At 37.6% G+C, this 13199-nt stretch overlaps 1 protein-coding gene across 1 annotated transcript in view; it reads right to left on the bottom strand.

Annotated features, from left to right (window-relative positions):
- Window positions 1-13199, bottom strand: part of MAP3K1 (mitogen-activated protein kinase kinase kinase 1) — a 61993-nt gene that overhangs the window by 9296 nt on the left and 39498 nt on the right. The window contains exons 2-13 of the mRNA XM_063454042.1: window positions 12517-12667; window positions 10465-10662; window positions 9863-10063; window positions 8944-9060; window positions 7382-7530; window positions 5939-6060; window positions 3394-3475; window positions 3006-3189; window positions 2183-2467; window positions 1738-1859; window positions 1564-1655; window positions 523-712 (exon numbers count right to left, since the gene is read on the bottom strand). Of these exons, the coding sequence (XP_063310112.1) occupies window positions 523-712; window positions 1564-1655; window positions 1738-1859; window positions 2183-2467; window positions 3006-3189; window positions 3394-3475; window positions 5939-6060; window positions 7382-7530; window positions 8944-9060; window positions 9863-10063; window positions 10465-10662; window positions 12517-12667 (1893 nt within the window). The remainder of the gene's footprint in view (window positions 1-522; window positions 713-1563; window positions 1656-1737; window positions 1860-2182; window positions 2468-3005; window positions 3190-3393; window positions 3476-5938; window positions 6061-7381; window positions 7531-8943; window positions 9061-9862; window positions 10064-10464; window positions 10663-12516; window positions 12668-13199) is intronic.

Here is a 13199-nt window from a genome sequence, read left to right as displayed (position 1 = left end):
TAAATATTTTGTCATCCCACAGTAGTAGCCAGATCTCAGCAATGACAAATACAGTGACTTCTGATAGCACAGAATTTAATGTCAAATCTCATGTTACTAGTACAGTTATATTGACTACATACAATTTACTAAATCAGCATATCGTAGAAATTCAAAGAACTATAACAGAAAAAACTAGAGACAATGGCAAAAGTTAGAACATCCCAGACCTCCAGTAATATATTCACATTACAGTCAGTCACAAGTACCAATACACACAGCAACCAAAACCTGAACAACACTCACACATATACTGCTCAGGAGATTGCCTTAAATCACCAGCTTAACTATGCCTTACGCTGGCAGATAATACGTTAAAGTCCACATCCTATTGGAGATATGGAATTAGGCTCAGATAATCTAATAAATATGCCAAGAATGTCTAAAAATATTAGATAGTTATAATTGTGTTACCGTATACTATATATTGCTTACAAATGACACAAAATGCAGAGTATCCACCAAAAGTTTGTAAAACTTTACCTTTCCATAGCTGCCTCAGCCTGTAAGACCTCACCACTGATAATGTGAGGATAAAACTCATCAGGAAACTCCAGGAGAAGTCTATCGATCAGACAAAGACGGCCAAGGAGCGACTGCCAGTTGTTTGCCTCTGCTTGGGTTGCTAGAATACAACTTAGGACATATTCCACACCCCCAATTCCAATGGACCCTGAAAGATAATGCAATGTTTAATCCACTGAAAAACTATTTTAACTATTTCTGTAAGAGAGGGGAAAAAAAAAATACAATATATATTTATAATTTATAACACTAACACATCTGACAAATGTAGAATTTAAAATAAAAATAAAGAATTACAGTAAAATAAATCCAATATTAATAAAATAATTATATAGTGATAAGAGCTACCGATACTTTTTCATAGGATGTTAATTTTAACGTAAAAACAAACGTGTGTTGGAAAACTGTGTTCAGTCTCTTTAATGATCCCAATTCTGTTGTTTCACCCTGCAGCAACTCCCTGTGCCGAATGTAAAAAATTGCAATATGCTGGGTAGCAGCCTTGGACATCATGTTTTATTGACAAGCGATCTCTTTTGTTTAGGAAATTAACTCTAAGTACCAGGTACTCACAGGGTTAACTCCATCTATCCTCAGCTAAAAAAAATGTAAGAACTATGAAGAAAAACCCTTCATTTGCATCTCCAAGGAGTTTTAACTATGTCCACTATTAAGTGATGTTTAAGTTGTGTCCCGAGATCTTTACACCAGACAATCTCCTTTCCCTATAGACACACTTTCCAAGGAGGCTGGTGGTGCAGACTAGCACGTCATCACTGCCACCACTGTGACCTTTGTATCTCTGCTACTTACATTGCCTAATTAAACACCGCAGTTCTCTTCTAAAGTTGCCTCAAAATATACTAAAGTATTGTACCTCGCCTCTGATTTGAACATGCTCATCTCACACAAAGTACAAGCATCTGCTGTTCAAAGTAGAAGATGAAGAAAGAAAAAAAAAGAAAGAAAAAATTGTTTTGTAAAAGTTACTGAAGTTACCAGATTTGAGAATTTCTCTTCCAACTGCTAACTCTCCAGCTTGTCCTTTGCATAGTTCCAACAATGTTGATACTGAAAGCTGGCTTGTCCGGCTACAAAAGAAGATATTTTTAATCGACTTTGCAAGGCTATGTACAATAGATATGACATTATTAACCAATTAAACCAATATACCTGTTGGCATCTGCACACTTGACCAGGATGGTTTCCACAACTGGATGAAGAAGTTGTTGCAGCCTTTTCCGTTCAGCTGGTGTGTGGCAAGGAGTATAAACTAGCATGGCTCGTAACGTTTTCTAGAAGAACAGACAATGTCACTATATTGTTTGTTAGATTTATGCATTACATATCACCTCCTACTGATCTGATGATTCTACATCTGACATTTAGAATGACTTATTTTAGGGTATAAAGTTAAAAAGGGGACCTTACACACAGCCTTTTAAATATACAGAAAGGTTGAGTAATGCCATGAAAAGACATTACTCGCCTCTAACACTCCAAAATAAAAAGCTCAACTATCTCCAGAGTTACATGTAATTTTAGTTAAAATGACAGAATAAGCTATCAAAAAGTCAAGCCCAATGAAATAATAATGTAATCTGCAAAAACTACTTACTAAAGCAGCGACATACACTTTGTAGACAGGATCAGCGCACACCATGGACAGTACACTGCAGCAGGCTTCCACAACAACTTCCCCTGAGATACAAGTCTGAGATGAACCACTGGCAGCTTGAGGGGCACTGCCACTGGGGGTACTTCCACTGCCAGAATTTCCAGTGCTTTCACCATTTGCTAACAAAAGGGCTCCGCTGACATCATGTGAGAGACGTCGCAAGGCCATTTCTCTGATATTCCAGTTCCGAGAAAACAAACAGCCTACTAGTTCCATTCCAAAGACCTAGAAAAAAAAAAAACACAAACATTTTAAATCAAAATTTGAAATATCCCAATTAAAAAAAAACAAAAAAAAAAAACACTGTATCTAGTATTTATATTCACAAAAGTGCAAATGAGCAGAAACCTCTCGGGGAAGGGGTATTGTCACATGATTCACACACATTATACAACATATGACGCAAATAACAGCAATAAAACCCCTCTCTTGCTACTTTATATCCTCTTTGGGCCCATTCTCTGTCACATTACTTTGTTTTCCTCTTCTTGCACTAAAACAGACCATTCTAGTCATTTACTATGCTACAGGAGTGTTAAATACAGATCACATAGAACACATTTTATTTTTTTGTAGACCTGCACACATGTACACATGTACACACTGCATATTTCAGAGTTTACTGCATTGTAGCTCATATTGAGTAACTGATCTTCTAGTTGTTCTACAACTTTCACCAACCCAGAAGTAGATGTACATTGCAATCCCAGAGCATTTAGGAGGTTTTGACTATATTTCCAAGGACAGAATTTGAGCTACACACCTGAATCCATGGCTCAGCCATGCTCTTGTAGGCAGTTGGAATGTGCTGAACACCATAATGGGTAAGGTTCAAGTTGGAATCCTGTGACCTTATTTGGGATCCAGCAGAGGACTGTTGCTGCACAGATGGCTGCTGAACTGCACGAAGAACAGGAGGAGAATCCACTGGCCCAGGTAAATCATGGCTGTGTAATACAGAAACACATAACACTTTAAAATAAAAGCATACAACATATATTAAATGATCCCTTATTTAGCCCTGGCAAAGTAGCTAATAAGCCAAAAGCTTTGGTACATAAAAATGATGAGCGACTGATAAAACAAAAAAGACAATAAAAGGCTAACACATACTAAAGAAAATCATAATGATAAAACATCATGGAACCAACCTGTGGAAATCCTGTGACCTCCACTTTGATCGACAAAGTGGACAGATCAGAGGCTCCTTGTTTCTTCTGCACTCCTCTGCCCCTAATAGAGAATTAATTTACATGGTTAAATAAACTAATCATGAACATCAGATGGACATTCACAAATGAGGCTACCCTCCTATGGTAAAAAAAAAGTCCGTCATTTTCATGTTTAAAAACAAATAACTATAAATAAACAAATACAAATATTAGTTTGTGTCCACTCAGTGGGGGTGTTTGTGACAACAAGAAAATGCTAATTCTGAAATGCAATACATCTGTATAAAAAAATAAAAAAAATCTGGACACAATGTTGGTCCAATTAAAAATATTATAGTTACTATTAGATGAGGAAGAATTAATACACTTGTGAAATACTTTAATATGTGAAATTGCAAACTGCATAAATGATCAATGGAAATATCACCCAAAGTTATAAAGAGGCACCCCAAAGAAATCTATGAGAAATGCAGTCTTTAAATAAATGACAGAGGAAAGGTAGTGAGGTAGATAATGCATTTGGTTGGTGGATTCTAGCTCTTTAAGTACTTTGAGATCAAACATGTTATGTGCTGATGAAGCCGAAGCCAGCAATGAAGAATGAGAGAGTGATTCAGCTCTCACATTCAATGAGAAAAAGCAAATATCCTCACTGTGTGTAAAGGAACAATCAAAATTGCGTTGTTTGTTTTCTTTGGGAGTATGTATACTACAATGATTTTTTTTTTTTTTTTTTTTTTTTTTTTTTTTAAACAGTCGAGGAAATATTTTTTTTTCTCCTAATTATAAAAGAGTCTCTGGAGTTTTCCTTTAAATAAAAAACAAACAAAAAAAAAAAACTAATATACTTATAAAATTTTCTCACCACAACATACACCAACTGTATGTATACCCACCTACTGGTGGACAATACACATCTAGACTCTGCCACCACCACCCACATCAAATATCTTGGGGTCAATATTACCTCCAACTTAAGACCTTTTCTGCCACAACTACTTCCCACTCTTGCATTCACGGATGCAAAATTTGACAAAATGGAAAAAAAACTCAGTTCCCCTGGATGGGAAGAGCAAATTTCCTCATCTGCTTGATTTACATCAGACCTGGCCTATCAACATACCCCCCTCTTTATTCGCATCATTGGGGAGACTATTCATAGATTACATTTGGTTTGGTTGGGGGGGGGGGGGGGGGTGAGGGGGACAGGTGTAATGGGGATAAACACTGGAAGTATATGGAGCAGGAATGGTTTACATTACCATTGGCCGTGTTTCCCTGGCATGCATCCAGGACCTATCCCCAGGTATTTCCTACAAATTAATCATCAGATGGTATAAAACTCCAGTAGTACTGGAGGTGCCAGAGTAATGTTGGAGGTGTCAGGTGGAGAGAGGCACATAATCCACCAATGGTGAGAATGTGCTGATCTGCCCTAACACATACTACTACCATAGCAGTATCCCTAGGCCACCAACTTTCCAAGAATTCAATTTCCATCTCTAACCGAAACCGAGTAGTAAGTATATCAACTCCCTTAAATTTCATATACTTAATGCAGTTAAGGAACTTATACCCAAGTATCGATGAAAGACAATCCAACCCCATTTACAGAGTGGATATCATGAATGAAACAAATTAAATCTATGGAGGAAATTAGGTACTTCCTCTCTGACAAAATAACCTCAGATTTCAGACTCCTGGATCACATTTATAACCAAGACACCCATCCCTTCCTGACACCTGACATATCAGTGGGTTATTCGTGATAGAAACGTAAACACCCCTAGGTGTTTAGTCAGCACAATTGCATGCTTGAGGTATTATCAGAGTTATCTGTATGGGACCAACGGTCTTCGTTTATATCCCGGATAGACTCGATTTGGTTGATTTAGTTCTTGTACTCTTTGGATTTTTTAAAATAAATATTCTTGGCATCAGTGAAGTCTTAGTGCAGCTGGGTCTTTACCACACAGGTCTACTTGACACTGGCGTTCTGCCAGGGTGGGGATACCACCTGGACTTTTCTTTTACTACATGAAATATCATCATAGGGGGGCATATTACTGTATTTGACATAAATGTATTCAGTATATATGACATTTAGGCAATATAGATTTAACTTTATGCATTTTCCCTATTCAACTGGTTCACTTTCATTTCTGTACTTCATATGGGGCCTTTTTGTTTGTATGTATATTTGAATGTATGTATTATTGAGAAACCCAAACATTAACATAAACAAATTTAAATAAAATGCAGGTGCCCAGTCTCAGGTATAGAATAGATGCCAACAGATAAAACTATACTTAACTGTTCAGTAATTCAGCACTTGAATTAACTATGTTTGATAATTATCTTGTATGTATGCATTAAAACAACCAATTTACTTGGGGAAAGCTAGTATGAACGGTGTATAAAAATATAAAATAAAAATAATGATATGCAGTAAAAACAGCAGTGAAACCACCCTAAGTAGCAAATTAGTGACAGCTAGTGTCATGCAGTAAGGCCTGTGACGTACATATTGACATGCAGTGATGGTGTAGCTTGTTTCTGCAGCCTTCTTCACATACTATCAGACTCTCCTCATCCAGCATGCCCAGTAAGCAGATAGGGCACATCTGCTCCTCTTCGTCTTTCATGCTATGAAAATAAGAGAAAGCAGATTACATTTGTTTTTTTTTTTTTACAAACTACTGTGGTAGTAAAAATTAAACGGCTCTGGTAAATGCCTTGCTACAACGATAGAAACAGACGTATCACTGGTTGGGATTTTAGATGGGCCATAACAGTTCCTTAGTTCAGCTTTGTTTAACACCAGATATGAGGTAAAGGATTCAAACCTATTATCTGCTATCACAATTCTTTGTGGTCACTTTGCCCAGCTCGTGGTTTGTATTTTTGCACCTTTGAAATGGTGAAATGCATTTACAGTGGATGTGAAATTGTAATCTGGATTAACAAAAGGACATAACACAAATAGCTGTAAATATAGCACAAAAAAAACAAAACAAAAACACAAACAGTGGAAATTATATTTTCATTAAGTCAGTGGACATATTGGTGAGACCTAACTAAGTAATTTAATGCTGATCCTGCTGAGGACAGTTTTTAACAAATAATTGTAAGTTTAAAAGGTAATTGACAAAATATACTGTTGCAGAGTGAAAATGAAATCCTGTATAGGCAAGTCAATGCTTAAAATGTTAAATTCTACGCTACTAGCCAGGTCTTAAAAGTTAATTGCCACTGCAAGCATGTAGGGTTGATGACATTCACCATGGCTAGGTTTTGAGTATACTTAGTAGTTTATATTAAATTATAGAGGAGTTTCATAAATTTCATTTTTAATTTTATATAAATTCAGTTAAACTATAAAGGTGTAACTAGTAAAAAGGCTGTAAATTCTGAACAAACATCCTATTGAGACCCAGGTGAAATCCAGGAAAAAAACTGGCAAAAAAATTGCTATGCTACCAAATGTAAATTAAGCAATGCTCGGGAATGCAGCCTGACATTTAGACTATTATTTTATTGTGGACATTTCTCTGTTTTAAATAATATAGCTTCGAAGGATGTGTATCTACAATCAAAGGGTCATTTAAGAGCTATGTCATTATTAGAGATGGGTTAATTTATATCCACTGCTTGCAAGAAGCAGCTATCAAATATACACATGCTCAATCCAGAATAATACTGGATCAATGCTAGAAATGTCCTTTTTCGTCAGGCATTCTGAGACAGACAACGTTTAGTCAACACATAACTGTTTAAAGACTTTTAGTCCTTGTAATCCCAGTAGTCAGTGATCGGTAGACACAATAAACTTTAGGGCGTTACTGATTAAGCTCTCCAATTGTTCAGCTAAACAATTCTTACGTCAAATGACACTCAGAATGCTTGCAAGAAACAAAAATAAAGTAGACGTCCACATCAATATCAGCAATGATTCCTAGGTACAAACCTGGTATCTGAACTAGATGTAGAGGTGGTAGATGATGACAATGTATGGGAATTTGACATGCGTGACACAAACTTCTGGATGGTGTTACGTGATGGAGCTTTGATCCTTGAGCTACGTCTACTGTGATATTTCTGGAACAAACTCTCAACCTAACAGAAGAAAACAGCAGCAATGAAATCTCACACTTTAACAAGAAGGAACCCCAATACAGCCATGAAGGGTCAATTCATCTTTCAGCACTAGAGACAGGAGTAGAACATATGATAAGATGAAAAGTATAGCTGAGCAAATTGACTTAAGAATGATGGCAGATATTCTCAGAAGAAAGCATGGCTGGCTATAGATTATATTCACAAGGAGGCAACCATTTAAAAAAAAAAAAAAATAATTTACAACTTCTAAATAGTAACTTTAAAAACATGTCATTTTGGTTTGAGATACTACAAATAACTTTTGATTGTATCACAAGAAAACAAAACAAAGAAAACAAACAAATTGTAGAGATATGATACAATATACGTAGAGAGCCAATATAAAAAAACAAGAGTGGTCCAATGTGATCCACTTGTGAGATTTTCGTTGCACAACCAAATAGTTAAATAAACATTAACTATGGGTTGTGTTTTTTTTTTTTTTTTTTAATTCAGCTTCATTTAACCCCTTAGCGACCTAACGGTGCAAGGTACTTACACGATCGCCGTTGTTCCCCCGGCGGCGATCGGCGGTGCTCCCGGTGTGGGGAGACTGCCTGCAGCCCAGATAGTCTCCCCGCAGCAGATTAGGACCCCTGGGGCCATGTGATCGCTCAATAGAGCGATCACATGGCCACAATAGGTGTCCATGTGTCTGCCAGCAGGGGGACTGTCTGTGCTGACAGGCAGTCTCCCTGCTAGTGTAAAATCATAAAAAAAAAAAAATTAAGTTTAAGTTAATAAAAAAATATATTATGTATGTGTGTATAAAAAAATATATATCGATATGAAATTTTATTCTAACTGTATTTTGATATTAATGAAATTGTATGCGCATTAGGTCTCCTCGGCCGGTGGGCGGGATCAGTCTCGCCCACCGGCCGACGCAATACAGAGGAGGAGCGGCGCGGAGGAGGAGACAGCGGCGATAGACATCGCCGCTGCCTCAGGTAAGTGACTGAAGGGGTTTTCACCCCTTCAGTAACTGGGGATTGGGGGGTGGGAGGGAGTGGGACCCTCCAGTGCCAGGAGAACGGATCGTTTTCCTGGCACTGGAGTTTCCCTTTAAGGGGTTAATTTACAGCAGGATCACACCATGTACATTATTTCAACCCCTGCAGTAATATGTGCACAAGGAATCCACATGTTTACGGGCAAATCTCTGTAGATCTCAGAGTATCATGGAGTAAGGATACCCAGAACATGGAAGTGCATTTTCCCCCCCCTCTTACTTCCCTCTTACTGTGGTGAGGGAATAAACAACCAATTCCAGAGACGTTGGTTACAGATTAATAGTCATTTTAACAAAACTGTTGCTTTGCATTCAACGTGTTTTAAATCTACTTTCTGACAATATGCACAATACGGTACCTCAAAATTTTTCAGTGTTTTTCTCCACAGCATGGTGTCAGACTGTTCCAGCTGAAACACTCGCAGCATGACAAACAGAAGATGGATACAGAATGAGCCCCTGCCACAGCTGCAAGTCTGCAGAGAAATAAGGAGAAGTTGTACATCACGTGAGATATTATGGACATATAACAATAATACAAACACTATAGGTTGTTCAGCATGTCCCCATAGCCCTTAAAAATACAAATGCGCCTAACATCCACTTACTATTTTGCTCAGTGAAATACTAGCAAATGTGAGCATCCAACAATCCTTTTGGCTTAGTCCAATAATGTTATGCAGTCTCTTGTAAATGAGCCAAGTACAATTTTGCATTTTTATTACAAACAAGAGGAGCGCAATAGGGGCAAATTTGACACAGGGAACCCCGAATTAAGTGTTCCAGGCTGTCTTATAGCAGCAGTGATTTTTTTTTTACTGCTATAAAGCCACTCACAGGAACTAGTGCAAAGTGATTATAGCGCTTAGACTAGTCCTTTAAAGTACTACGGTTGACACTGCCCTTTGTACAAAATTGAGATAACCCTTACATCTTACTATATTAACTGTCGATGTAAAGCATTTGAAGTTAGTTTGGCGTGTGCAATTCACACTGCCCGATGTACAGAACATGCTTTCCAGGCATTTTTTTTTTTTTTAAACCACAGAGTGCAGGAATGTCACTAGAGTGAGGGAGTGCAACAGTAACCAGGCACTCCTTGCAATAGGAATAAAGCTTAAGTCAAGAGTGAACGTGTCTAGCATTTCAACTTTTGCTGGCATTGTATAGGTTTGTGATTAGTACAGAACCTACATGAATTAAAATTTAATCTTTTATTTAAAAAACACAAAAACAAACAAAAACAAACTAAGCACAATGTTTTACATGCACCAATACCTGAGGTCCAATGAAAACTCTGTATTTGTTATCAGGACTGTCACCGCCAATTAGGAAAGAATTGGGGCCTATTTGCTGCAGCAAATAAAGTCTTGCTCTCATTACTTTGTTGACCCTGCGATTAGTTTCCTCTGGGCTGTACGGAGAAAAACCATCAGGAGAAGGTGCTCTTCGAGGTGGTGTTATACGGCCGCTCTGAAACTTAAAAGGAAGCCAGAAAATTATGTTAGATTCACATATTTTTACAATAACACTGGACAAAAATAACTGTGCATTCTGGAAATAAATTTAAAATGATCAATTATAATTTGTTATTTACAGTGAAAGAATAAAACAAAATGTCAATATCCACGCGGTATACCAGTTATTATATATGCAACCAGAAACTCGGATTGTTATACAAAGATATTGCCTAGAATGTTTTTAGCATTATCCAAATATTTTGCATGATATACACGGTTACTCACTAAAGTGAGAATTTAAGTGAATTTCAAGGTCAAATAGCCAAACTGGAAATATTCTCCAAATCATCTATCCTTTCAGCCTGGCTTATCTTAAATTTTAAATGTACTTTTTTATATTTGAGCAGCATATGAACTTACAGGGATGGGAGATATTCCTCTCCTCCTCACTCCTGGAGATTCTGGCTTTGAGGATTTGGAAGAGCTGGAAGAACTACTAGGAGAAGGACTACGTCTCCCTTTCTGAGAGGGAGACGATCCAGTTAATGAACCACCACCATTAGAATCCAGTTTGGAAGACTCTGAGCCATCTGGCTTCACAGGAATTGGTTTTACTACCTAAATGAAGCAGAAACACAAATCATCAAATTACATAAGGCGAAGGAACATTTAAGGGATTCTAAACATCAGTCCACCAAAACTAAAATTACATACAAACATAACAGAAGGTGGCAACAGCAGGTTTTGTGCCAAAATGATGACTTAAGTAATTAAATCCCAGACTCAAACCATGCCATCCTCCACCAAACACACTTGCATCCCACATATGTAAGCATGATATCCATAAATTGAAGGGGGTGGGGGGGGGGGGGGGGGGGGGGGGATTACATAATTTTCAGAATTTGTAATAAATCCTGCATATTTCTATTTTGATCACAATGCGTGTCACATTGTGTAATGTATTTCAGGGTTAAAGTGCAGTAGTAAGGAGGTCAGCACGCAAACTATTTCGTGTTTATTTAACACGGAAAGTTCCATAGCTTACTCCTGACATTTAAAGCCATTAGTGTGAAAATCTTAGTTTCTTTCAATGGAAGCTACGAGAGAGCCTGTAAAAAGATAGTGAGGGCATGTACCATGTGTTCATACAGTTGATACGAGTACTCATACGTAATCATGTAAGAGGATTTACAGGAGCAGCAATTTTTGCTTGAGTGATGCACAGCTGCATGATGCCGCATTTAAAGGGAAACTATAGAGACCCAGACTTCTTAATCTTATTGAAGTGGCCTGGGTGCAATGTCCCTGTCCCTTTAACCCTGTAAAACACCAGAGAAACTGCACTACCCTAGTGTGTCTTCCAGACAGCCACTAGAGGTGCTTCATGGAGTTCAACTCTGAAGCGACATTGCATGTCCTCACGCTTTGCACGAGTACGACTAGTGTCTTCAAATCCCCCACAGGAAAGCATTGTGTGCTGGTGGTGTGACAAAAGTGCACTGTGCTAAATAAAATAAAGTATTACTTTATTTACAGATCACAAAATATCCTTGCTCCTCCTAAAGCTGTGTGTCATTGGCTGATAACTATAAACCTACTTTTTCAGATAAATAATGGAACGTGACAATATCATAAGCCACCACCAGGAGGTGTAAGGTGTACTGAAGACAGCAAACTATTATATGGAAATTGGAATGGTTTCCTAAAACTACCTAGGTTTCGTGCAGTAAATACTTAAGACACCTACCTATTTGCCAGTCGAATTACTCCAAAAGAAACAGGACAATAAAGAGAGAAAAATTACTGCACAAATCCAGCACTTGACTCGCATTTCTGCTCATATACCCAGTTCGTGAGGAGTGCACTTCTGTCACACAAGCACTTTTCAGACTTCTGAACATGCCTTTCCATACTTGCTGCTGGACACTGTTCTGATGCATGCTTACAGTTCTGCAGTATAATGTATTCAAGTGACGGTAAACACAATGCCGTTTGTGTGTTAGGAATTCGAATTTGTGAAAAGTATTTGCATGAATTTATGTGTATCCATTAAAAGTTTTATTATTTTTGAAAATAAACCACTTTTTTTAATCCCTTTTGTTAATTTTGCTAATTTCAGCTATGATGTAACCAAATTTTCATTTTTTTTTTTTTTAAATTTCAAAATTGATTACATGAATGCGTTTTCTACATCTGGGATTTAAAAAAAAAAAAAAAAACAAGGAAAAAAAAAAAACCGCATTTTCCTCCCCTCAAGTACTTGGTATATGTGAGCATCTAGGCACATGTTTCTGACTGACTGGGTTCATTTGCGGCTACTCTTGGAACACATGGTGATATCCTTTGCCATAAAAGATATACAGACGAGTTGAACAGTATTAGCCTGAATATACCACTGCAACCTGTGCATTATTCAGAATTGTCATTAGAGGGCAATGTAACTCCATAGCATGAGAGCAGGTCCACACTTACCACAGGGCCACGTTTGCTCCTCCTCTCCAGCCATTCATGTTTCCAGGCTGGCATACATGTTGCCTTGAGTTTCTCCCTGATCATGCGCTCCTCTGGGCGGTCATCCATTTTCTGTAACCCCCTGAGTGTTTCTTTATTCTCCATGTCACGGCTACAGGAAAGACATAAAACATAAAAAAAAAGCAGCATTAGAAATTTGTCCGGACGGGATTTTGAGTGGCATACAATTTTTAGCCCATCTACAATCCTCATCTGTTCTCACATTACAGTTACTGAGAGAAACATTCCAACTGACTGGAGCATGGCACTTAAACAGAGCTCTGAAAGGATTTGTGTGTGTGTTTTAGAGCAGAAATTCTCAGACAAGCGTATGATGATATAAAAAGCACACATTTTTAAGGACATAAAGAAACATACATAGTTATGTTCCTGTAAGAGAAATTAACTTTATGCTTGCTAACATAGTATAAAAACTAGAAAACTGTTGACAACCACTAAGACACTTTGCCTCCAGAGAAACAAATCCACATATTTAAAAACGGATATATCAATCAACATATAACTGCTGGCTGGGAGTATGAAGCAGGATGGGGCGCATGCCCTAAAGCCAACATTCAAATAGAAGCACTAGCATTGCATGGTATTTGTCATACCATATATCATGGAGAATAATGAATGGAATA

The sequence above is a fragment of the Pelobates fuscus genome, chromosome 5 (genome assembly GCF_036172605.1).
Source record: "Pelobates fuscus isolate aPelFus1 chromosome 5, aPelFus1.pri, whole genome shotgun sequence".
Taxonomy (NCBI): Eukaryota; Metazoa; Chordata; class Amphibia; order Anura; family Pelobatidae; genus Pelobates; species Pelobates fuscus.
Note: the sequence above shows the minus strand (reverse complement) of the source record. Positions and strands in the feature narration are given on the sequence as shown.